This window comes from Strongylocentrotus purpuratus, unplaced genomic scaffold, assembly GCF_000002235.5.
Source record: "Strongylocentrotus purpuratus isolate Spur 01 unplaced genomic scaffold, Spur_5.0 spur5_scaffold_4, whole genome shotgun sequence".
NCBI lineage: Eukaryota > Metazoa > Echinodermata > Echinoidea > Camarodonta > Strongylocentrotidae > Strongylocentrotus > Strongylocentrotus purpuratus.
The window spans coordinates 18,905,289-18,930,458 of NW_022145610.1; the positions used below are offsets into that span (position 1 = coordinate 18,905,289).

Genomic DNA, 25,170 nt, shown 5'->3' on the forward strand with positions numbered 1-25,170 from the left:
TTATGTAGTTTAAATTTCAATTATTTTTGTAATACTCTGTATGTAGGCCTATATATTATGTTTGTATGAAGAAGATAAATACCATTATGGTATACCATTCCAATAACATGATGAATGATGATGCAGAAGAAGGGAAAAGACTGATGAAGAAGAAGAAGAAGAAGGAGAAGAAGAAGGTACTAGAAGAGAAGGACTATTGTGATTATGACTACTGTATGGTTATGATTAGCACGCCATGATAATACCTACAATATCAATGCCACGACGCTATTATTGTAACATATCAACTAAATTTAACAAAATGTAGCCTATGTTGTAAATTTTGTGATGTGTCCTTTTGTTGTATCTTAAATAAATAAAATACCACCAAAAAAAAGTACAGTGTACTTAGCTTTATCATTTTTGTTTAGAATCGTATAATCAAAAAGGTGTAGGGCCAATTAATTAAAAATTATATAGGTGTGAATATTCAACAATTTTTTTTTAAAGCGCCATAGAAGTCTACAAACTAAATAAAATAACAATGACGAAGACATCGACAACGACAACAACAACGACGACAACTACATAAAAAAAAAATAAGGAACAACTGCATATCAGGTCGGAACCTTTAATGTATAAGACTCGAATTTTCCAGAATTATCCATGGATAAGGTTTAAATGGTGGCAAATGAAAACCTGGAGATGAGAGAGAGAGGGGAAAAGGAGAGAGAGGAGGAGAGGAGGGGGGGGGGGGGGAGGGGGGTGAGAGAAAGAGTTAGTGTGAGAGAGATAGAGAGAGAGAGAGAGAGAGAGAGAGAGAGAGAGAGAGAGAGAGAGAGAGAGTGTGATTGATTTGGTTGATTTTATTCCCCAAAAAAAAAGATCAGATCTAAGTCAGCTTGAATAGGGTAACCCACAAAAGCTCGAAAGCTAATTATTTCCAGTGGGGTCCCTGCCATGACATACATAAGTTAAAATCGAAGCATTTATAGACAGATAAGATTATAATAACGATAACAACATCAAACTAATGATCGAAAATATAATAAAAAGAAGAAGAAGAAGAAGAAGAGGAAGAGGAAGAGGAAGAGGAAGAGGAAGAGGAAGAGGATGTGGAAGAAGAAGAAGAAGAAGAAGAAGAAGATGAGGAAGAGGAAGAGGAAGAGGAAGAGGAAGAGGAAGGGGAAGGGGAAGGGGAAGGGTGAGGGGAAGGGGGAGGGGAAGGGGAAGGAGAAGGAGAAGGAGAAGGAGCTAAAAGGAGAAAAAGAAGAAGAATAAGAAGAGGAAGAGGAAGAGGAAGAGGAAGAGGATGAGGAAGAAGAAGAAGAAGAAGAAGAAGAAGACGATCGAAGAAGAAGAAGAAGAAGAAGAAGAAGAAGAAGAAGAAAAAGAAGAAGAAGAGCTGGCTCGATTCATTTGTTTTTCTCGCTTTAAAGATACCATAAATAGTTTAACGATAGCAACTGTCTGAATTCATGTGTTGTTAAGTGGATAAAAACAAGACAATTTTGCGGTAATTTCAATGTCATACTGTAAGTCTGTTATTGTATGGTTACAATTGTGTATACTTATGATATTCATGTGTCGCTTAGTATGAAAAAATAAATACGTATGCTTATTTAATGTGTCAAATTCTGTGCTACAATTTTTTTTTACAATGACGCTCCTGTCGTCATGACCATACCGACCGGTACTCTCTCGCTCCAGCGGAGCCGATCCGATGGGTAACACGAAGGTCTTGGGTTGGCCGTGGCTCCCGGCTAAGTAGAGCCGGAGCTCGCGGCGCGAGTCTAGGCTCCGCTAGACAGATACTAGATAGAGACATTTTGATGTGTTGTAAATCAAAACATAAAGGAATGTTGTTATTAAGCTGAATTTGCAGCAAAGTCTAACAAAAAATGTTAGTAACTAACAGTAACAGTAACAGACACACGCATAACTTAAGCTTAGAGTACATTTAGCGCTTGTGCAGATTGTTCATCCAATCTCAGCAAATTGCAGACTCATTTTAGTTCTTACTAAATTGGCGCCGACAAGGGCCCTTCTTATTCACCTGTATTCACCTGTAGATCTATTCACCTGTCTTTTCGCTTGCTTCCATTCACCCAATGTTATAAGATATTTGTGCAAGGAGAAAGCTTGTGATTTTCCATTTCATCTTTAGAGACATGAGTGTGAGGTATTGTGAATGGATATTTGAAAGCGTGTTCACTCGTCACACAACATAACTCTTATTTTTATTTTTAGCTACGAGGAAGCAAGGTTGCACTGACAATAAAATACATGATAAAAAGTATTCCCTTTTCGTTATGTTTATTGGGTACTGATGAGGCTGACGTACACTTGCAAAGTGTAGTCAAGCACAAGCCGAAGATTTGGAATGAGAATACATAAATGAGAATTGCAGATATTGCACGTAGTTACATTATAATGATCAAAGATAAGAATGAACATGAATAAATGCGATGTACATAATGAATGAAAGCTTACGACAGAATAGAAATGCCGTCGAAAGTCCAATGAAGAAGAAGAGAGTTGAGAACGAAGGAAGGGGCTCATGCGATGATGTGCGGAGGCTTGAAGGCGGAGATGCAGCTTCATTGTCGTGGCTGAAGAACCGTGAAGAATCTCGACGCTGACGTCCGTGATGAAGATAGTGAAGAAGCTCTCAGGCGAGAAGAGAAGAGAAGAAAGTGACGCTCGACGATGAAACAGTGAGTCGTTTGATGTCGGAGGCCAAGGTAGAAAATGCAGACATCAAAGCCGGCATTGGTGCTGAGCAGTGAGTCGCTCGATTGATGAGCCGAACTTTGATGGTGAATGTTTAGATGAGCTGCGGTGAGTCGAGCTCATGTGAGTGAAAGACTACCGGTGAAGAAACTGGCAGCTCCCAGCGGATAACCAAGCACCATATATGTCGGATCTTGATTTAACTGTTCCACTGGAAGACTGCAGCCTGATGAACACGGCAGAGAAAGTTGACGTGCCATGCAAGAGGTGATAGGCACGGTAGAATAATAAGCCTGGAGAGAAAATCATGGAGCGTGTGACTCAACTGAAGATGGATGCAGGAGTTGTTGACTCGACCAAGTTGGAAGCGGGAGTGGAGAAAACCTCGTGGTGATGAAAATACGCGGGGTGAACAGTGCGGAACCACGATGCGCGATTGGAAAGAAATACACACGTGGCCCGAATAATGAATATAAATAAGTACCGTGATGGAAAAATACTGGAGACATGAATGCCAAAGTGAACCAGTGAAACCCTCTACTCTAGTCTAGGCTAGTCTATTTGTTATTATTTTTTCAGCATTCTTAAAAGGTTAAGTAGACTAGACTATTTTACTTAAGTTGAAGTCTTTTGTAACTTTTTTTTAAGTTTGAACAATTCTCATTTTCGTCATTTTAAGGTACAAACTTGAAATTTATTCTGAAATGTTTGTTGATTTTTCTATTTTATGTGTGCGTCAGTTATGTGTGAAGTGCGTCACCTGTTTAAAGCATGAGTCATGACATGTCAAAATCCCTGTGGTGTAACGTAATATTACGTATTGACATTAGCATTGAACTAAAGTTGCGCTTAAGTTAAGTAGGCCCTCTCTCACTCGCATTCAAAGCCACTCGAGCGGATCGGCCAATGAGAGTGCGTAAACTCACTGTAAAGCGCTCAATGTGCAAAGTTCTTCGTGAGACAATAACATCTGTGTAGATCTGTCTTACTACTTGACCGCTTACTGCTTAGTCACAGAGTCGTAGGTATTGAATTGAGTATTCTCTCCGGCCCTAAAACTAAAGCCTTGGCAGAAATGCACTTTTGCACCGGGCATCTAGGCTAAAGTGTGATTCTGCTTATTCCATTAAATAAAAAGGGAAGAGTATCAGGCTATGCTTGAATCATTGATTACATTTTTTTTTTTAAAATCATGATTAAGAACATATGATAAGGTCTTTCCTTTGCATTTTATTTAACAAAATGAATGAAATCTCATTTTAGAAGCCCGGTGCAAAAGTGAATTTAGGTTTTTTTCCACTTCCAAAGATTTTAGATACGTCTCTTGACTCTGAACTTACGGCTCAACACTCTGGTCTAGTGGCAGTGGAGTAGAATGAGCCAGACTGGATTATGGCTTATGCTCATAAAATGGTGAAATAATACTTATGCAAAATCTGTTGGAAATGATTCTCTTTCGAATTCATCAAAGAGAATCAATAATCACAGCAATCTTATAGATTACACACACAAAATTATTTCTAAAAAAGTGATAGAAATTTGCCTACCATGCAAATATACGGTAGATCTAGCTGTAGACGTGCAATTTACCCTCTAGGCTCTATGGATGTTGATGATCCCTAACATGTTGGTACGAAATGTGTGTCATAGTGCCTGCACTCGTGCAGTGTAATATGAGGTGTTGTGATGCACGATTCCAAATTTTAGTGCACTAATCAAGATCAGATACATATAGCCATAACCATCTTATCTTCTCTCCTTTAGGTAATGGTGGTCGTCTTTCTTCTATCCTTGTATCTATCGGATAGATCGAGATGGATTTAGTGGACTTGGATCCACTCTCTGCCCGATCGACCTCTTCAGTTGAAGATGGAGCAAGTAGCACCAGAAGCAAGAAATCAAAGACCCTAGCAAGACTCAGGTATTTGTTTATTACACATGTTTGTCGTAAAGTGAGATTGCCTTTTCAAGGGATAATTAAACTTCGAACTATCTCTGGAAGTATCAGTCTAACTAGGTTGTAAAAAATTGTATAGGACAGAATATTTTCTTTGTAGCCACTCAAATAATCATCCGAGTGTAGGGTTGTGTCTATTTCGGCTTTGGTCGACCTCTTCAGGGAAGAAGTAACTGTATCAGAGTAATCTGCTAAGTTCAGGGAATATACTAGCCAATCTATAGAAAACCATAATATGCGAGTGCTGTCATTGTCATTTCATTTATAAAGTTCCTTCAAAATACTCTTGTGTTTCTGGATGATCTTTTTATTTTGCTTTTTTTTTATGCAGAAAATTGAAGAAAACCAACAATTCACTGAGTGACCCATCCAAGGATGTCTTGGTACCCCACCCACCAGACAGCCAGCAAAGAGATGGTCTGTCTGATAGGAGGTTGTCTAATGGCTTTGTGAATGGTGGATCAGCACTTTCTGATGACCTCACACAGTCCACCAAGACAGAAAGGGACAGAGTCAATGACATCATCACTGGGGATGATAGGGGAAAGGTCACAGGCCTTGACCCTTTGCCATCATCCAACCGACTGGATTGGGGAGAAAATTCGACCTTGAAATCCTCCCTATTTTCCTCTCCGCTTGACCCCGTGAAACCAATGAGACGAGGCCTAGGAGGGCTTGAATCCCTTGCTCCACGAGCAGTGCTGGAACCACTGGAGAAACCAAAGACAAAGTCCCAAATGAAGCCAGAAGAAAACATAGACAGGGTAGGCATTAGAACGAATGGGATTTCAAAGAATGGGACTTTTGAAGTTGAGGAAGCACCAAAGGAGACATACGATACACCTTCGCAGAGGGGAAATGCGTTGAGGATAGATGGTGTTGTAGAGACAGAAACAAGTGATTCGCACAATTTTGAGTCATTTCCAGACAGAAACTCTATTCAGGAAAATGATTTTGTGAGTTTATCAAGTGTGGAGAAACACCTACCATCTGAAACAAATCTTGAGACAAAATCTCATGCTCATGGAAGAGAACAAATGAAAGATGTCCTTTCAAAGTCAGGTGACCTGTTAGGGGATGATGATGGTGGCGATGCGCTTGATATTTTACCGGATGACGGAGAATCAAATGAGCTCAGAAGTGATGTTGTAGTTTCTAGTGCAATGAAAGAAAGGACAAACATAAGCAGTACATTTAGTGACATGACAAACACTCGTGCATTAGCAGCGGAGAGCAATGATAGGACTCTGAACAGTAGATTTCAGAATTCACTTGGAAGTGAGGCACAGGATGTGCTTCAAGAACAACAGACAAAGCCAAAAATGAGTGTCACTCTAATAGAGGATGATGATGATGATGATGAAAGTGATGATGATGAGTTAATTGTTGTAAGTCCTCTAAAGAACTCTTTCGAAGCTCGAGCAAGCAATGTTCCTCCAAAAAGCGAGGACAATTTGAAAGGGAATGATTTAGAGGAGGAGGAGGTGAAAGAAATTGAATTGCCAAATAGAACAGTCCTTGGTGATGAGGATGAGATTCTAAAAGATGATGATAAAGAAGATGAGGAGAAATTGAAGCAATATTTGAAAGACAAACTACAGCACATAGAAGATGATGAAGACAGTGATGCTTTGCGGGCTGCAAGTCCAACCGATTCCTTGAGGGCTGGACGCCTCTCCCCCATAACCAACGCCAGTGCCCCGCCCCCGCTTCCAAGCACCGTCATGTCGCCCTCCTTGCGGACCAGTTACAAGAGGGATGATGACTTGGAAGATAGTTTTGGAAACTCTGAGATGTCAGTACTGAGTGGTGGGTCCATGTCTGAAACCAACAGGTCTATGGCATCCAGCTCCTTGCTGCTCAACAAACTAACCAACAAGAGTGCAAGAAAGGGCAACAGGTAAAATCATCTCTATTTATTCATCAGGGCGGCGTCTCACGAAACCGTCATAAGTACAAGTTCACCGACATCCCATTGAAATGCGTTAACGCATGTTTCAATGAGATGTTGGTGAACTTGTAGTTATGACGGTTTCATGAAACGCTGCCCAAGTTACTTGATTTTGGGCAAATCCAAACACAAAGCTGCCAACCATTCCATTTTTTTCATCTAAATTATGTTTTTTTAATACAAAATACGTTTTTTTTTATTTAAAAAAAAAAAAAAACTTAAAGAGAAATATATTCTCAAAACGAATGAAACGCTGATAATACCAAAATAACAACAACAAAATACCTACTTGTAAATAAAGTCCTAATACGCAAAAAAAAACTGCATGAGGAATGGACATATCTGCATTGGAAGTGCGTGGCTGTAAGTTTCGTTTTACTGAATTCCTTTTTTTTGCTTGAAATTCCTTTTTTTTGCCATCATGGTTACTTTTTTTGGTCGCACAAGGTTGGCAGCTCTTTAAACATAGTTTCAACAATACTAGACAACACTAAGTAACTGTGAACATGTATTCCAAACGTGAGAGTTCTCCTCATCAGATGATGATTAGCAGGGGGGGGGGGGGCATTTCACAGAACTTGTCATCAGTGACAAATGACAGTTTTTGTTTTAAGCTACTGAAATCCTTGCTTCTGATTGGTTATCAGCAGATTTGTCACTGATTTTTGTCATTTGTCATTGAAAAAAGGCTTTGTGAAAGGGACCTAGTTAACAACAAAATCAAAATCAAAAAAGCAAATCTTTAATGTATCCAGTCAAAGCACATGTACGGTACATTTAAGAATTAAGATAGAATGACATATTAAAAATGCAATAATTAGCTTATCTTCCTGAATACCACATTCATTCAGGAGATATGAGATGATACGAAAGGAGCAAATCAAGTCTAATCTTATTTGTCAAACACATCTGCATGTGGTACCTTGTACAGTTTAGTTTGTAGACAAAATGCCCGGCCCCCCCACTCAGTGTTATTTAGGGTACGCATATGCGTGTTCCAACCGACCCCCCCTTTTCAGCAAAAGTCCGGTGTGTAAAGTCAATACGGCTCGACCTTTTTCTTTTGTATACGAGCCTTTTTCAGCATCCCCCCCTTTTCAGCAAAAGTCCGGTGTGTAAAGTCAATACGGCTCGACCTTTTTCTTTTGTTACGAAAAGGACATTTTGGCAACACGCATGCGGTCATTTTGAAACCTGAGTGGGGGGGCCGGGACAAAATGTCAATACTTGTGCACATTATTATGTGTTAAACACTTCATTCTAGTTTAAAAAATTACTTCTGTTCTAACTTTCTATTACCTTTTTATTGAAGTAGAGTAGTAGACAGATTTGAGCCTAGCAATTTTTCGGTAATGCTAAAAATTGTTTTTGAAAATCCCTTAGCCAAATCAAGAAACACTCCTGTGTATTTTATTCACCACTGATGTCATTATGTACGTATTTTCAGTAAGGTACAGTACTATACCCTGTTTAGTCTTTGGGCAAGGATTTATACACTGTCGTGATAGAGGTCGAGTGAATATGTCACCGGACTGTGGATCACAAGGTCCGCGGTTCAAGTCCCGCCGGGCCACTAATGTCCTTTGGCAAGACATGATCTACATTTGCCACTCTCGACCCAGGTGTTAAATGGGTACCCGGTAGGATGCGAAAGCTAATGTGCTTTATATTAGCAAGTGTGCGCTTGTAAAAATGATGCCTGGCTGAAATGCTCCCCAGGGAGTGGAGAATGTGCATACATTATGTGTGGGTAAGCCTGAATCGGATGACCGGGGTAATGATATACCTGTAAAGCGCTTTATATAAGAACAACATGTTATCATCATTTTGTATATATCTTTATCTAGGAGTTACCTGAGTGGAGGGGTGCGTAATAGCGGATCTCTGTTAGGCAAGGATGAGCTGGATTCCCATCTTCCAGAGAGAAGACTACGCATCTTTGTTGCAACGTGGAACATGCATGAAGACAAGGTGAGCTTTAAAGGGGGATCTGTGTTTTGGGTGGTTTAACATATCATATGTGTTAAAGGGGGTGTAGCATGGCAAATACTGGTTAACACCATCTATGACTTCTTCTGGACCACTGCACAATAAGGAATGGACTTGATTAACGGTAAGCATGCGCAAGCGTTCACGAAACAGACCGAAGTTCTCCTCGGTTTTGCATATGTTGCACGCACGTGAATACTGTAGTTACGTCGTCCATAGTCGTATTATACCCAATTGGCCCCGAGTCAGGCCACAGGAAAGACACGTAGTCTCTTCATGCTACACCTCCTTTAAGATAATATTTATTTCCTGTGTGCAAAATTCTCTGTTTCTTTTGTTTTTGAATAGATTAGTGATGTACACATGCTCAAGCTTTCTTTCTTAGCAGTCTGGTAAAACAAATAAACATAAACAAAAACATAAACGTAACACTATCTGAGGAGCAACAAACCAGTTTGATTGGCTTATTTGGGATTCTCCTTACAGATAGGCTGCTGGTAATGAACAGCTGTCATTAACACTGATCTCCTCTATAATATGTATAATTTAACATAGAGTTTATGCCTTTCTGGCCGTGAGCAGATGATCAGGTAATACTTAAAGTGGCTGTTTTGCACATTATATACAAACACAAACAAACAAGTAAACATTTACATTGTATTTGCAAACGTTACTCCCACTTTTCAGTTCTACTCTCCATATTTTCCACCACATACATTTGCTCCGTTTACCATATACTGCTTATTCCAGTCCTTCTTCTCTCACATGATTTCAGTAGAAGTATGTTACTTTACACTAATTCTGATTTCTTTTTAATTTGTGTTTCCATATGTTGCAATATAAGCTATATTTCTCGTATTTATACTGATTTGTTTTTGAGATTCAATCATGTTGTTGAATGTTATATATTACATTATGTGTTATTAATTTTGTTTATAAACTTTTGTAATTCGGCTAAATGCTGTGATGAAAGTTTTATTTGAAATAAACCATTTTGAATGAATGAATGAAACAAATGAGGAAACAAAAACAATGTTACTTTTTTCAAATTGTTATTGCAGGAAATACCTGAGAACCTGGATGATCTTCTTCTTCCTGAAGACATTGAGTATATGCAGGATGTCTATGTTATAGGCACACAGGAATCATCTCCTGATATGTGAGTATGAATCCAATTGTTTATTCATTCAACCATTCATTCATTCATTCATTCAATCAATCACTCCATCATTCATTCATTCCATCAATCATTCATTCATCCAATCATTCATGCACACATTTATTCATTCATTCATCTAATCATTCACACACACATTTATTCATTCATTCATTAATTCATTCATTCATTCATTCATTCCATCGTTCATTCATTCATCCAATCATTCATGCACACATTCATTCATTGATTCCATCAATCATTCATCCAATCATTCACTCACACACACTCATTCATTCAGTCAGTCAGTCATTCATTCCATCATTCATTCTTTCCATCATTCATTCATTCCATCAATCATTCATTCATCCAATCATTCACACACACACATTTATTCATTCATTCATTCATTCCATCAATCATTCATTCATTCAATTTCATCATTCATTTATGTCATTAATCATTCATTCATTCATCCAATCATTAACGCACACATTCATTCATTCATTCATCCAATCATTCATGCACACAATCATTCATTCATCCAATCATTCAATCACACATTCACTCATTCATTCTTTCATTTATTACTAAAAAAATGATTTTTAGGTCACACTGAATTATGGCACGTCCAGAAGTAAACATGCTGTAGATGAAGCCAAGAAATATCAAAAGCTATTCAATGCTGCTATTTGCATGCTCAATGCGAATAAGCATGGTGTCATTGTTATCGGGCTAGTAATATCCCGTTTCAGAATTAGTGGGCTACTTTGAAAATTTGGGCTAATGAAGATGGGTCTATTTGAACATTGTGATTTTTGTATATTTTTTTATTGATATGTTTTATTGCTTCAATTTAACATTTAACAATATGCTTTAAAAAAAACTATAACAGCCATTACTATATAATATGCATACAAATTCACAAAGATTCTCTTATATTACACCACAGTAGGGCCATGCATCTCAGATTTAAACATTGTTAAATGATGCCTTTAATAAGTCTGTCATGTTCTGAAATTCCTAAACAAATATTCAAACATTCTGATTGTTCCTTCCTTGATAGAGCTGAATGGGAGATTCGTCTGCAGGAAACCCTAGGACCGTCCCATGTTCTGCTTCACTCAGCAGCGCATGGTGTCCTGCAATGCGTGGTCTTCATCAGGAGGGACCTCATCTGGTTCTGCTCACGTAAGTGTCAATCGTGTCATCAGGGGAGTGTTTCTCAAAGATCCTCAGTTGAACTTAACTCTCTAAGTTGGACTTGAACATTATGGAGAGCCATTTGTAGCCTTAAAATAAAATGTATTCAAGAGTGAAATTCTAAATGTGGCCTTTGTAGACAGGTGGTCACTAAAGCAGGTTTGACTGTAAAAGCAATTTGATATTAATTCATATCTCCCACTTGTTCATATCTCCCACTCTAAACCTGTATTCACATTTCTGCTTGTACATGAATATATGCAATTATAGCATCTGGGTATTTGGCAGAAATGAATTTCTTCTTTAAAATGCTATTGAGTGTCATAATAGCAGCATTGCTAAAGACATAAATGATAAAAATCATCAAAAATCATCAAAAATCTATTTTTTGAATTTCTCAATTTTTTCTTCATTTTCCGAAAGAACATAAAAAATAATGTCCGAATGGCGAAAACCAATTGAATATGTAAGTATTGGCTGAGATATGACCATCTGAATAAAACAACATTATGAGCCAGAGCACTATAACACTGAGTTCCTATACATCTATTTATTCATATATTTATCTATTTATATATATGGTCATATCTCAGCCAATACTTAACATATTCAATTGTTTTTCGACATTTGGACATTATTTTTGATGCTCTTTTGGAAAATGAAGAAAAAATTGAGAAATTAAAAAAATTGATTTTTATGACGTCACAGCTTCGGTTCTCTATAGCAGTGGAGTACCAAGAAAGTTAAGTCTGATGATTGAGTGCTATGCAATAACCCACTGTTATCTTTTTTCTGTTTTTGTTTTCATGACAGCTGTTGAGGAATCAAGAGTGTCAACAAGACCAGGGTCAATGATCAAAACAAAGGTTGGTTTATTACTTACCCCATTGGAATCCTATCATTTTTATCAATTTTTTAAAAATGTTTATGGTCAAAATTCATGGGTACCTGTTTTCTTACCCTCATGTTTTTGCAAGAAGTATGATGGAAATGAAATAGGTTGTGAAGTGGCGTGTATATCATTAATAATTATTTTGAGACAATGAGAAATTCATCTTTCAAATGCTCTCTCTCTCTCTCTCTCTCTCTATTTGTCTTACTACAGGGTGCAATAGCTGTCAGCTTCAATTTCTTTGGGACGTCATTTATCTTCATCGTATCACACTTTACGTGTAAGTATCAGATACTCATCATGGAGTCAGTTTGTTCGGGGATATGACCCAAAGTAATAGGCAGCCCAAGAGCATATCGAGGGGTCAGTGACACAAAGATGTAACTCCATTTTGGCCATTTTGAGAAAAAGTGGTTTATGTGTTACAGAGCACTTAATAGGGCCTTAAGGAGTTAAGTCTAGATGTTTCACTAGCCATTGACTTCAATGGAGTGTTGGGTGGAGTTAAGTCTTTGTGTTTCCTGAAAAGCCCACATTTTTCTGAACATTTTGATATCAAATACTAATTTTGGCAAAATATGGAGTTACGTCTTTGTGTCATTGAACCCTCAATATGACATTAATAATAGGGCAAGTCCAAGCTATAGTGTCTGATATGTCCGAGCTTCACGTTGTTCAAAAGAATGGTTTGGAAAATCTTGCACTGGCTGGAAGAATAGAGGGGAGGAGGAGTAGGGGTAGAAGGAGGGTTTTCTGGATGAGTAGCTTAAGGAGCTAGAGTGGGATTTCTGAAAGTGGAATTGATCTTGGGGAGAATGAATTACTTCATAGAATATGGGACAGAGAGTTGTGACAGAGTTGTGGCATTCCATGGTCACCAACGTCTAAGGACATGGCACGTAAATATATATATTACAAATAGGAATCGACTTTAATTTTTAATTTTTAAAGTCGATTCCTATTTGTAATATATATATTTCTGTGTGGTTATCTTATCAACTCAAACGTAATTACGTAATTATGTTAATTCAGGTTTTAAGGCTTTTATCGTTGCCTATCTTCAAAATATTTTTCCCCCCTTTTTTCTTTGATTGTTTGGTTGCTCAACATTATTTTTGTCTGTTTATCTGCTACCATTACCATATATCAGTTTAGTAATTTGATGATCTTGACTCTACTTTCTCTTAGTTTATTTTGGTATTGTATGGATGGAATTGTATTATTTTTGTCATCTTTATTTCGTATTGTACTTGTCATACCTTTCGTTTGGCTCACTATTGTATATTTACTGTATTTATAACCGTATTGTATAATTTGTAAACATGAACAGTTTTGGTCCTTGGACCTTTGAATCATGTATATTTATATGTCTTTTTAAACCGAAATAAATAAAAAATAAATAAATAAAATAAATAAAGAAGAAGAAGATTTCACAGGGCCCTGATGATTCATTGTCTTTTATTTTCTCTGTGTAATACAGCTGGGGATGAGAACATGAAGGAGAGGCTGCTGGATTATGAGAAGATCTTGAAAGGCATCAGTCTACCCGAGAAAGTACCCCCAACCAGGAAGTTCAACGTACTTACAAGTAAGACAAACTGCAGTCAAACCTGTCTATAGCGACCACCCAAGGGAAACACAAAAAGTGGTCTTAGTAGATAGGTTGTCTTTGTATACAGGTTCCTTTAGTACCTGTTTCAATGAGAAACCATTTTCTAGGAAAACTAAAAATGTGGTCTTTGTAGAGAGGTTGTCTTTGAAGACAGGTGGTCACTATAGCAGGTTTGACTGTACTTCATTGTTCCAGTAAGACGTGTACAGAAGCACAGTTTATAAAGCAGACAAAGTTTATTGAATACAGTCAAACTTGCTTTACATTTTTTGTTTCCCTTGAAAATGGTTTCTCATTGAAACATGTACTAATGAGTACTCAGAAAAAATTTAGAAAAACAAAGGGCAAATACTGTTTGCAATTGTTTTGTACATACATTGTAGATTACAAAAGGTTCAAAAATTCTGATGTGACATGAGCTACTGAAAGTTCATGATTTTTATTATAATAATAATAATAACAATATTTATAAATCGCAACATATCCGTCTCTAGAGATGCCCAAGGCACATACAAATAATTTAAATTAATATTAAATGTTAACTTACATTAGATTACACAACTTCATGGTGCCACGGTACATACAATGTGGCACAGTGTGATTATTCGTTTGGCATACATTGTATAAAAAGAATATTTAAATTTAATAATATGCATTGAGCATCAGGTGAGTTTTAAGCCCAGTTTTAAAAGTAGAAAGAGTGTTGGCCGTCTAAATAGAGAAAGGTAACTTATTCCACAAAGAAGGAGCTGCTGATGCAAATGCTGTATCCCCCAATTTCTTTTACCTGTAGTACGTATTTCTTTAAGCCTAATATTATATTGAGTCATTGTATTGATGTTTGTCTATAGGTGATGTGACAACTCGCTTTGACTGTGTGTTCTGGTGTGGGGACTTCAATTTCCGGTTGGCAGAGAACAAGGCCCGGATAGAAGGCTGGATAGATCAGCTTAGAAGAGGCAATAAAGATGATTACGATATCCTGCTGCAGTATGATCAACTCAATAAAGCAATGCAAAGAAGTAAGATAAATCCTCTCTCTCTCTCTCTCTCTCTCTTCAAAAGTAGTTCTCTCTCAACCCCTCCCTCCTCTTTGTCTTTCTCTGTCTCTCTATCCTTCCGTCTCTCCACATTATGATCAACTCAATAAAGCAATGCAAAGATGTAAGATGAGTCCTCTCTCTCTCTCTTTTTAGAAGTAGTTCTCTCTCAACCTCTCTCTACTTCTCTTTGTCTTTCTCTGTATCCTTCTGTCTCTCCCCTTCCCTGTTTCTCTCCGTCTCTCTGCCTCTCCGTCTCTCTCTCTCTCTCTCTCTAACCCCTTCTTCTACCTCTCTTTAGTGTCTCTCTCCCTCTCTGACTCCTCTATGTTTTTTCTGGCTCTCTTCCTCAAAGTCACCTTCACTCTCCTCTCTCACTCTCTCTCTCTCTCTCTCTATCTCCCCCTTGTGTATTCATTATGTTTTAATATATAAACATAGAATTTGTATGCAGTGTATATGGTATTGGATTATGGATATAAGTTACTCAAAATACGAGTAAGGAACTCTCTGTTTAAAAGAATGATAATACTTTAAGCATCCATTATAAGATCAGGCTTCAAAACTGCCATATAGATACTGTCCCAGTTTTGAGATATTTCAATTTGTGATAACATACATGTATGGCCCAAACTGAAAGGATTGTACTCCATGCCTAATTTATCTTTCTTCTGGTTGCTACGAATGTAATGCAAATCTAGTAGGAAAGCTGTGTAGATCACATTAACATTGTCATTATAAAATCACTGTGCTTTTATTGTTACTGTGGTAGTCTTTGCATGTAAAGTTGAACTGCATTTTATTTCACACTATTTCCTACTTTTGTGAGTTTGCAAACTCATGATAACCAGTTTCATGTTCCTCTTTACTCAGATGAAATCTTTCAGGGCTTCCATGAAGGGAAAATTGAATTTCTGCCAACGTACAAATTTGATATTGGAGAGGACATATACGATACATCCGCCAAGGCCAGAGTTCCTTCTTACACAGTAAGATCATTTGATATAATTATAGTCTTTATATTTCTCTTTCAAATAAATCCCACCATTGAAATGCAAGCTGCATTGGTTAAAGACAAAAATTCCCTGTCTTCATTAGCCCCAGATGACCTGTTAATTTTTTTTAAAACCCAAGTGCAGAACATGCACAGGAAGGAAGGATATGATTTAAAATTTGTGTACAAAAGACAGAAGCAGAGCCATGTGTTCAAGAAATATGAGTCACAATGTGTCCCTACAAATAAGCCAAAATAGCAAAGTGTTTCATAGACCAGGGGCCTGTTTCACAAAGCCTTTTTTCAATGACAAATGACAAAAATCAGTGACAAATCTGCTAATAACCAATCAGAAGCAAGGATTTCAGTAGCTTATTAAAAAAACTATCATTGGTCACTGATGACAAGTTTTGTGCAAAGCCCCCCCCCCCCCCAGGCCAACTGGATTTAATCGGTTGAGGTAGTTTCTCAAGTGCAGTGGTGAAATAGCACAATAAATAGCTTTTCACTGTGAATAATTGGGCTTCTTGTGATCAATGCTAATTTTTCTGTATCAGAACTTTATTATATTTTATAAATGTAGAACATACCTTGTTTAATTTACTGCTACATTTGCCTTGAATGTTTTGCATAATGGCAATATGGCTTTAGAAATACTCATTATTATGATATTGTAATTATTATTATTATTGTTGTGGCATATTTATTGATAGTTGCAAAACAGCCATCAACCTGACTTTAAGAAATTGTATGAAAAAGTATATCAGTAAAAAATAAAGTATTACAAGGATAGCAAATTAACATGGTGAGGTGATTTTCTTCAATACACAGTGTGATGGTATTTTGATTTTGCTCTTGTTTTTTTGTTTGTGTCATACAGGATCGGGTATTGTATAAGAGTCGCAAAGTTTCAGACATCTCATTAATTCACTACAGCAGCTGTGAGGAGATCAAGACGTCGGATCATCGACCGGTCTATGCCCTCTTTGAGGCTGGCGTCAGACCTGGAAAAGACAAGTAAGATATACTCCTCTCTACGTATTAAAATCGATTTGAATCTGAATCGGTACAACTCAACTACGGGTTCGTAATAGCGCGCAAAATCCTTGACCGCTCTGACCTCATGACGTCACGCGTCATGGCAACAGGATCTCTCAAAAAAGGGGGTGCTACGATAGACCGCGCCATCTCACTGCGGTGTGAATCCAGCGAATGCCAATGGGTAGACCGTGGATCACGCTGTCGTAGCGCGACCCACGGTCCGCCCACGGTCCCCCCTTGCGGTCTGAACAGCCTCATAGACAACTTATTTTACCTTCAAAGCAGTATCTCAGAGAAACATGTTATCAAAGGTTTTTAGAAAACTAATCAGTGGAATGATAGGAGAATTAAATGGTCAACAGAAAGAAGATTTACCTAAAATTCTTTTAATGGATTTGAAGAGAATCTGCACCACAAAGAAAGTATTTTGTATTTATTTGTAGTATTGTGAGTGTTGACAAGGATGAAATGTGAATTGTCAAGCCTTTATTTTCCAATTTCCTGTAAAATGTCCTCATTATTTTCAATTCTGTTTGATGCTTATGTATATGAATCTATTTTTTAGTACAAATTCTTCCTTTCTTGCAGCTCAACTTTGGGAGGAGGCATGTTCGTTCGTGAAGTCTACATAGAAGGTATGTTCTTAAAACACTTTAGGAAATAAGTTTGTTAATACCAAAGTACGCAGAAGATTATCATAAGTTTTTTGGGGGCATTTTTATCGATAAGAAAAGCACAAGATTTGCTTTCGAATTCCTGCATATACCTTCTTCACGGGTGATCTTACATTCACTTCAGCGACAAATCGCTCCACGTTTTATTTTATCAATGGTATAGGGTTAGGTTTAGGCTTTCGACTGGGCTTTAGAGATAGGTGAAGGGTTAGGTATAGTGTGAGGGATACTTTCATCTCCATGGTTAAATTTAGACATTTTTTTAGTGTAGGATAACGACCAGAGAGCAATTGTTTTAGAAGCACCCCTTTCATTTGTTTTTCTGGGTAGATGTCCTAGTGGTAGTTGTCCTAGGTATAGTGGTCCTTAAGGTTATTATCGTAGTTGTTCTCGGGGTAGTTTTCGTAGATTCATCCTAGGGGTCATTGTCCTAGTTGTAATTGTCCTAGAGGAAGTTGTCCTAGTAGCTAATGTCTTAGAGGAAGTTTTCCTGGTGGAAATTGTCCTAGTGGTAATTGTTCTAGTGGTCCTAGGGATAGTAGTCCTGCAGGTTATTATTGTAGGGGGAGCTTTTCTCTGGGTAGTTTTCGTAAATCTGTCATAGGGGTAAAGGGGTAGTTTTCGTAGATTCGTCCTAGGGGTCATTGTTCTAGTTGTAATTGTCCTAGTGGATGTTGTCCTAGTGGTAGTTGCCCTAGTGGTAATTGTCCTAGTGGTAGTTGTCCTAGAGGAAGTTTTCCCAGTGGTGATTGTCATAGTGGTAGTTGTCCGAGAGGAAGTTGTCCTAGTGGTAGTTTTCCGAGAGGAAGTTGTCCTAGTGGTAGTTGTCCTAGTGGTAATTTTCCTTCAGGAAATTGTCTTAGAGGAAGTTGTAAGTTGTCCTAGTGATAAACGTCCTAGAGGAAGTTGTTCTGGTGGAAATTGTCCTAGTGGTAATTTTCCTAGTGGTAATTGTCCTAGTGGTGATTGTCCTAGTGGTAATTTTCTTAGTGGTGATTGTCCTAGTGGGGATTGTCGTAGTGGTGATTGTCCTAGTGGGGATTGTCGTAGTGGTAATTGTCCTAGTGGTGATCGTCGTAGTGGTAATTGTCCTAGTGGTGCTTGTCCTAGTGGTAGGTTTCCTAGAAGTAGTATCCATGGGGGTGATAGTCCTAGAGATAATTATTGAATGTGGACATATGTAATTTCTCAAAATGTTGCATAATTGCCAGCAATCCTAATAATTTACCGGTATTTATTGATCCCTTGTTTTCCTGCAGGTATCAAGAGGAGAGTGGCCAAGTCTGGCATGTCCAAGAGAACACAAGCTGCTGGGAGTTCTGTCTGCTCTGTCATGTGATCATCAGGTATCTAATCAGGTGACTGATGTGACATGTCATGTGACATTTTGCCATCATGGTAGGATAAGATGTACTAGTGTGAGGGTACAGTGTTGTTGTTAAGTGTTATTTATGATTGTATTCAGCACTGTTGACAACTCTCCAGTTTTGACGAGAATGGGGACCAAATTCTTCCGGCAGCTCCTGGGAGTTCTTGCTTTAGATTTAAATAATAGGAGGCATTTGAATAAGCCATCCACTCTCATCATGCATATGTGATGATTCAAATTCATTTATCATTATAATATACCGTATTACACTTCATTACATCATGGACATAAATGAGTGATACAATGATATAATTTGAGGGTTCAGTGACACAAAGATGTAACTCCATATTTTGCCAAAATGAGTATTTAATATCAAAATGTTTAGAAAAATGTGGGCTTTCCAGGAAACACAAAGACTTAACTCCACCCAAACCCCTATTGTAACTCCTTAAGGCCCAAGTGGACCTCTATCTTTAAACCACTTTTTCTCAAAATGGCCAGAATGGAGATACGTCTTTGTGTCACTGACCCCTCGAATTACAGGGTGAAATTATCTCACAGATGTCACAATAATTTTTGTCTCTCATGAAATGAGGTTTTTTTTTAATGTAGACAAATATTTAGATATTGGCACAAATGATATATTTCAACTGAAATATTTTGCAATTGTGTCTCTGGTATGTTTTACTGCTGTATCAAAAGCATTATCAAAATCGTAGACATTCTTTCTTAATTATGAGGCTATTCATTCCTTTCAATTGAATAGTAGTTGTACAAAATTATATTTGATACGTGCAATGATTGTACATTGATGGAATGTAACTGTAATCAAAATATAAAAGTGTTCTGTGATCATCGCCAAGAAATAATTGTGTGAATTAAAATACTTTTCATTGGACTTTTGCTGCATGTTATATCATGGGCTGAATTTACTACACAAATAATGTGCATTGTATTAGTATACTTTGCCATTTTGCATTTATATTAATATACTAAATCAAATAATAAACAAATAAAATGATATTTCATAGCTAGTGCCAAAGGTACGTGTACATTAAAACTATCTATAGATCATGGATGGGAGAACGATGAAGGTCAATAATACCGTATGTGAACAGTATTTTCCCCACCTGCGAAAGAGCCTTGAGACAATTTGCATTGTTCTATTTATCTATTTTTCACCTTGTTTTTTGGTACTTAGAAAACAATGCGATATTTTTTGTGCAAATATCATTGAATTGATATATTTACCTCGATAACAAACCTTGTTAAAACATCTTGTGTCATCTGTTTAGTACTTCGATCAGCAGAAAGTCAACATTTGTGAATATAGCAAAGTATTTGGAGTACAGCTTCCTCAGTGAGTTGTTAATAGAATTAATTGTACAAGATACAGGAAAAAGCTACATATTGAATTACGTTGTCTAATGCTACAATGTATAAGTTTCAAATGAAAAGAGCTACCGTACTCTAAGATATTGTTCAATATATTTTGTGTATCACATAATTATTTTCCACATCACTTCCTTGATGAAACTAAGTATTAGAAATATATGTTGTTTACTGTGCTTCTTTTTTTCTGCAACATTCCATTTTCTGAACTTTCACTTTTATATGCCAGATCGGAGGCATGATGTACAGAGAGGTACATGTATATTGCCTGTCAAGAGCCAGACGAGCTTAAGAACTCTGTGTAAAAAAGTTTTTTATTTGTGTGTAGTCTGTTGTGGGTTGCGAATCCACCATATTGAAAACAGAACCCTGCCATGGTTTACCGAGTCTTACGTGAACGTGCTGTCCTCGTCAGGCAATATATCTTGACAGCAATTTTTATGTTGGTCTAATTCGTGATTGTGACAGGGAATCTATTTATATCTTTTCAAATACAGTGTATTCAATAGATATTTACCACGTTTTCTCTGCTCTTCAGTATTTTGCTCATATTCAGGGTTGTCGTATTGCCTGTCTTCAGGAATTATTTAATACTGCTCTATTTATTTTTGGGACTTTTGGTATTCAAAGCAAAATGCCATTATAGATCTTTTAAGCTCCCAGCACACTTTATAAAATCACCCTCAACCCTTTTTTTAAAGAAATTGCATTGGATATTGAAATTTAAACAATGTTATCTTCCTGATTTAGGTTCTGGGTAATGATTGAATACTAAAATAACAATTTGAATATTCATTGAAAGCCTTCTAGTTGAAGTAAAGACCAAATTGCATGCATATAGTCAGACATCACAATAATTTGGAGCCAACTGTTGGCTTTTCTTCCTTTAAGGATTCTTGCAATACTCTGTAATTTTTACTTTATTATTCATAAGAGTATTCAGAACCTCATTTATAACTATTGTGCGTGTTTAAGTATTTTTGTCAATTGTTATTGCACATTCTTCCACAATTGGATGGTATACAGTTTGAATAGTGAGCTGTAGGATGTACATTTTCTACAATTTAATTCAATCCAACAAAAGAGAAGCCATGAACACCAACAACAAAATGTCATTTCTCTTTTTTTTCCATTTTTACTTCATAGTAAAAGATGTTTACCGGTAAGCTTGTATTCATTTTTTTCTTCAAAAGCCATGGGCTCTTGTATTTATTGACATGGTACATACGGTATTGAAACGAAGCTACCATAGTTTTATAATGATTATTATGTTAGTTATTTCATGAATATCAGAAATACAAAATCTGTTATCCCTGTCATGAACCATTTTGGCCTAGTGCTGTCTATTTGTGTGCATAAATCTTCGTGATTTCTTCAAATGATTGAAATTTGTTAAGGTTCCATCAGTCCTGCAAAGTAATAGAACGAGATTGAATCATATTAAACAATGTCATGTGTTTGTAATTCTTAAAAGTTCTTGACGCAGAAATGGCTGTCATGGTAACTTGTAGATGTTTCCTGTTGCAAGTATTTCAGCTTTCTTCATACTGTATACCATGAACCCTGTTATTAGTTTCAATTAGTAGATGTTCAACATTGTGATGCACAGTAGGATTCTTAAAGTGTTTATTTATTGATGTATTTACCACTTGTGGGATAGAACACTATGGGTGCGTTCAAGCAACGCTTTTTCACCTTAGAAACACGGTTGCATTCAAGCGATTTCAAGCGAAATTGTGTCGGTCGTAAAAATAAACGTGTTCAAAACGCAAACATGAAATGCTGAAAAAGATGCATTTTGTATCGTGATTCTGCAGAATAACGGTCGCTATAAATTGCTTGAACGCAACAGGATCTCAATCATGATTCTATAACGTCATTATCATGGCCCGCTTCCGGGTTTGGCAGACAGTCGACCCTACACAAATTAAAAAAGCACGAAGCAAAATTGACCTATACTTCCTGGGTCAAACTGCGCAGTGTGATGAGCAGTGGCTGGGCTTCAAAAATGAGCAAGTATCAGCGTTGATGAAAAATCGCTTGAACGCTCTCCCGCAGTAACCATGTTTTTCAACAGCGTTTTGATTTGTGATTCATGTTTGTGATTCTAGCTTAAAAAAATCACTTGAACGCACCCTATGATCAACATGAATGCTGTCTTTCAATGGGGATCCACAAGGGTATCAATCACCAAATATTATTTTGTTCTGTATGTTGGTAGTTCCATGTCGTAATACTATATTCACAATGCGAGCTTCAAATTTTACTTCTGTAAAGAGATTTCGCGTATCTAAACATCAAAGTTACTTGTGAGTAGACTACTCGACACACCTGTACATATTCACTTCTGAATGATAAACGTCCATAAACCAAAACTACAACAACACGCTGGCGAAAAATAGGACCTGCTTGGAACCAAAGTAAGACTTGGATTCAGTGCGCGCTATGTTATGTTATTCTTTATTTTCTTCATACTCTTTTATCCGTTAAGCCCATGGATTGGAATGCTGGTGTGTTTATGTTGATTTCATATGTTCTAGTGGATGACAAATTATTTTTGAGGTACACTTACAACTTTGATGACATATGTATTAATTTATTAGATATCATGATTAACTGAAATTCAGCAGTTTTTTTAAAATTGTGTGTGTTGTAACTAGAGGTTGATGGATGTGCCTGTTTTGAAATATGTATATAAAAGATTCTATGCATGAAGGCTCTATTGTACAGTTTATCAAAGATTTTATGCATAATTTATTCAAACATGTGTATATACAATTAACAACTAAATTACTCGAACCCTTACCAATTTTTTAAATTTTTTAAGGATGTGAAAAATTGATTTGTCCTGATTTATGTTTCTTGAGAATGTAAGATATTAAAAGATTACATTAAAAAGTAATCAACAAAGGCCCTAATTAAGCCAGTCCATCTTCATTCTTGAGTTACAAAGACATCAAATTTACAAGGGAAATGAATAATTTAGTTGTTAACTGCATATTTCACCTATATTGATCTGTGTATGTGTGTTTTCATTCAAGTACAGTATTCTTGAACTTTTTTAAAGTTGCTATTAAGCCCGTCTGTACTAGTTTGGCCAGGAGGGATGAGAGACCACCCTCTGACAGGTGGTTATCTCATCAACTCAGCTCTCAATTAACATAAGAAAAAGAGGATCATGGGGAACCAACAGGCCCGGTTTAGGCATTGTTTTCTATATAGAGGGAGCAGGTAGCTACAAGGAGTGCAGTGGGGCTTTAAAAGCATGCCATATCTTTACTATAGTGCAAAGTATCTTTAAACAATTAAAATATTTCTATGCATTCTGATGCTACATCTCAATAGAACCATTTTAATGAGTGACGGTTCTAAAAACAGAATCATCAGTAATTGTTAACTTTTTCAGTGCCATACACAATTTACCCACCCATATGATGATGTCAAATGTAGTAGGAGGATTAAAGTTGGAAAAGTAAAGCCTTGATAATAGTTTTCTCTTGTAGATGATGTCAATTTATTTGTATAGTAATGATGTCATATATGGGGTTTTTTTTTTTGTAACTCAAGAATGAAAAGTGGACTAGTTGAATTAGGTCCTTTGTAGTTTCTTGAATACTTTTAAATGTAAGCTTTATTACATCACATTCTCAAGAACTTAGATTGGACAAAATAGCTTTTCCACATACTTAAAGTACAAAGATTGGTAAGGGTATGAATAATTTAGTTAACTGTAATTACCAATAGGCTAATTGCAAGCGTATGGGTGGATATATGCTTTCTGTTGCATTTGTGTTCATCCTCAAATTTAAAACAGAAGCTTTTGTGTGTACACTTTTTCTTATGTTCTGACTCGGATTAAAAAATTATTGAAACCCTAAATCTGGTGCGAGGTATGCTTTAAATGCTTCTGTTTAATGTTCATTTGGATGTAATTCACACATATGCATTATATACATCAAGAATATGTAAAGTGATAATATGTTGTATGTGTAAGTTACACATCTCAAAGTCAGATTTTCCTTGGAGTGGCATAGACACACATTAATACATGTAGAGGGGGATGCGCCATTCCAGGCCTGGGGAGTGTTTCACAAAGACTAAGATCGACTTTAAGTTGGACTTAACTATGGCATGCTGTTCATGCCACTGTTTGCTCTCACCATTATGATCTTTAGATGATTTTTTCCTTCAATAATGAATTATCAAAAGATGTAGATTTGTGACCATGATTTGTACGTCCCTTGAGAGACCAATGCCAGTAAATGGTAATAATAATAATAATAATAATAATATGTTTTGTTTACCCAGGGTAGCCTCATTAGTATTCATACTGTTCTCCCTGAAGGCCCTGTAATCATATTATTACCCCGGTCATCGGATTCAGGCATGAACAGCCTGCCATAGTTAAGTCCAAACTTAAAGTCGATCTTGGTTTTTGTGAAACACCCCCCTGGTTTTCCAAATTAAATATACCATGCATGCATACATGTATCTCTGTCATTATTCAGCATCCTTCTACACTTATACTCGGTGTAAAAATAACTTCTTAACGCTTTTTATAAAAGTAAAAAATATGAAATGAGATGAATTACATGATATACCATCAAAATTTATTCCATAATCATATATAGATTTTCAATATACATAAAAAAACATTTGAAACATAATTTGTTTTCCCTCTGATTAGTACATGTATCACAATTTCCATGAAAATATCAAACACATCTCAACAAATCATGAATTTCCAGTCTTCTCAAACAATATATATTTTCTCACATTCCTGCCTCAGACATAATGGAGTGGTGAAGTGTGACATTTATTTTTGGAATTTCTCGATTTGTTCTTCATTTTCCGAAAGAGCGTCAAAAATAATGTCCAAATGTCGAAAACCAATTGACTATGTTAAGTATTGGCTGAGATATGACCATCTGAATGAATAGATTTTCTATAGGATTTCCTATACTGCTCTGGTTCATAACATTATGAGCCAGAGCATTAGTCTTTCCCATCGCTACCTACTGAAAGGACTATTATCTTCGAGTGTTGAGAACAAATACCCAATGAAGGCATGGTCCAATACAAAAGTTGAGTCTGATAATCGACTCTTTATATACCTTTGATCCTACAGTGTCATTTGGTGACTTCTATCCAACAAAACACATACTCAATAGTTGATATATACAGTTAG

At 36.7% G+C, this 25,170-nt stretch overlaps 1 protein-coding gene across 1 annotated transcript; it reads left to right on the forward strand.

Moving 5' to 3' along the window:
• The first annotated feature begins 1,436 nt into the window (after window positions 1–1,436).
• LOC592337 lies at window positions 1,437–18,990 on the forward strand. Its single transcript, XM_030997708.1, has 14 exons — window positions 1,437–1,514; window positions 4,477–4,633; window positions 5,001–6,569; window positions 8,468–8,591; window positions 9,671–9,768; window positions 10,832–10,956; window positions 11,782–11,834; window positions 12,074–12,140; window positions 13,341–13,448; window positions 14,324–14,494; window positions 15,386–15,501; window positions 16,387–16,523; window positions 17,136–17,182; window positions 18,481–18,990. The coding sequence occupies exons 2-14, from the start codon at window positions 4,527–4,529 to the stop codon at window positions 18,558–18,560; spliced, it is 2,802 nt and encodes a 933-aa protein (XP_030853568.1). The 5' UTR covers window positions 1,437–1,514; window positions 4,477–4,526; the 3' UTR covers window positions 18,561–18,990.
• Window positions 18,991–25,170: the final 6,180 nt, after the last annotated feature.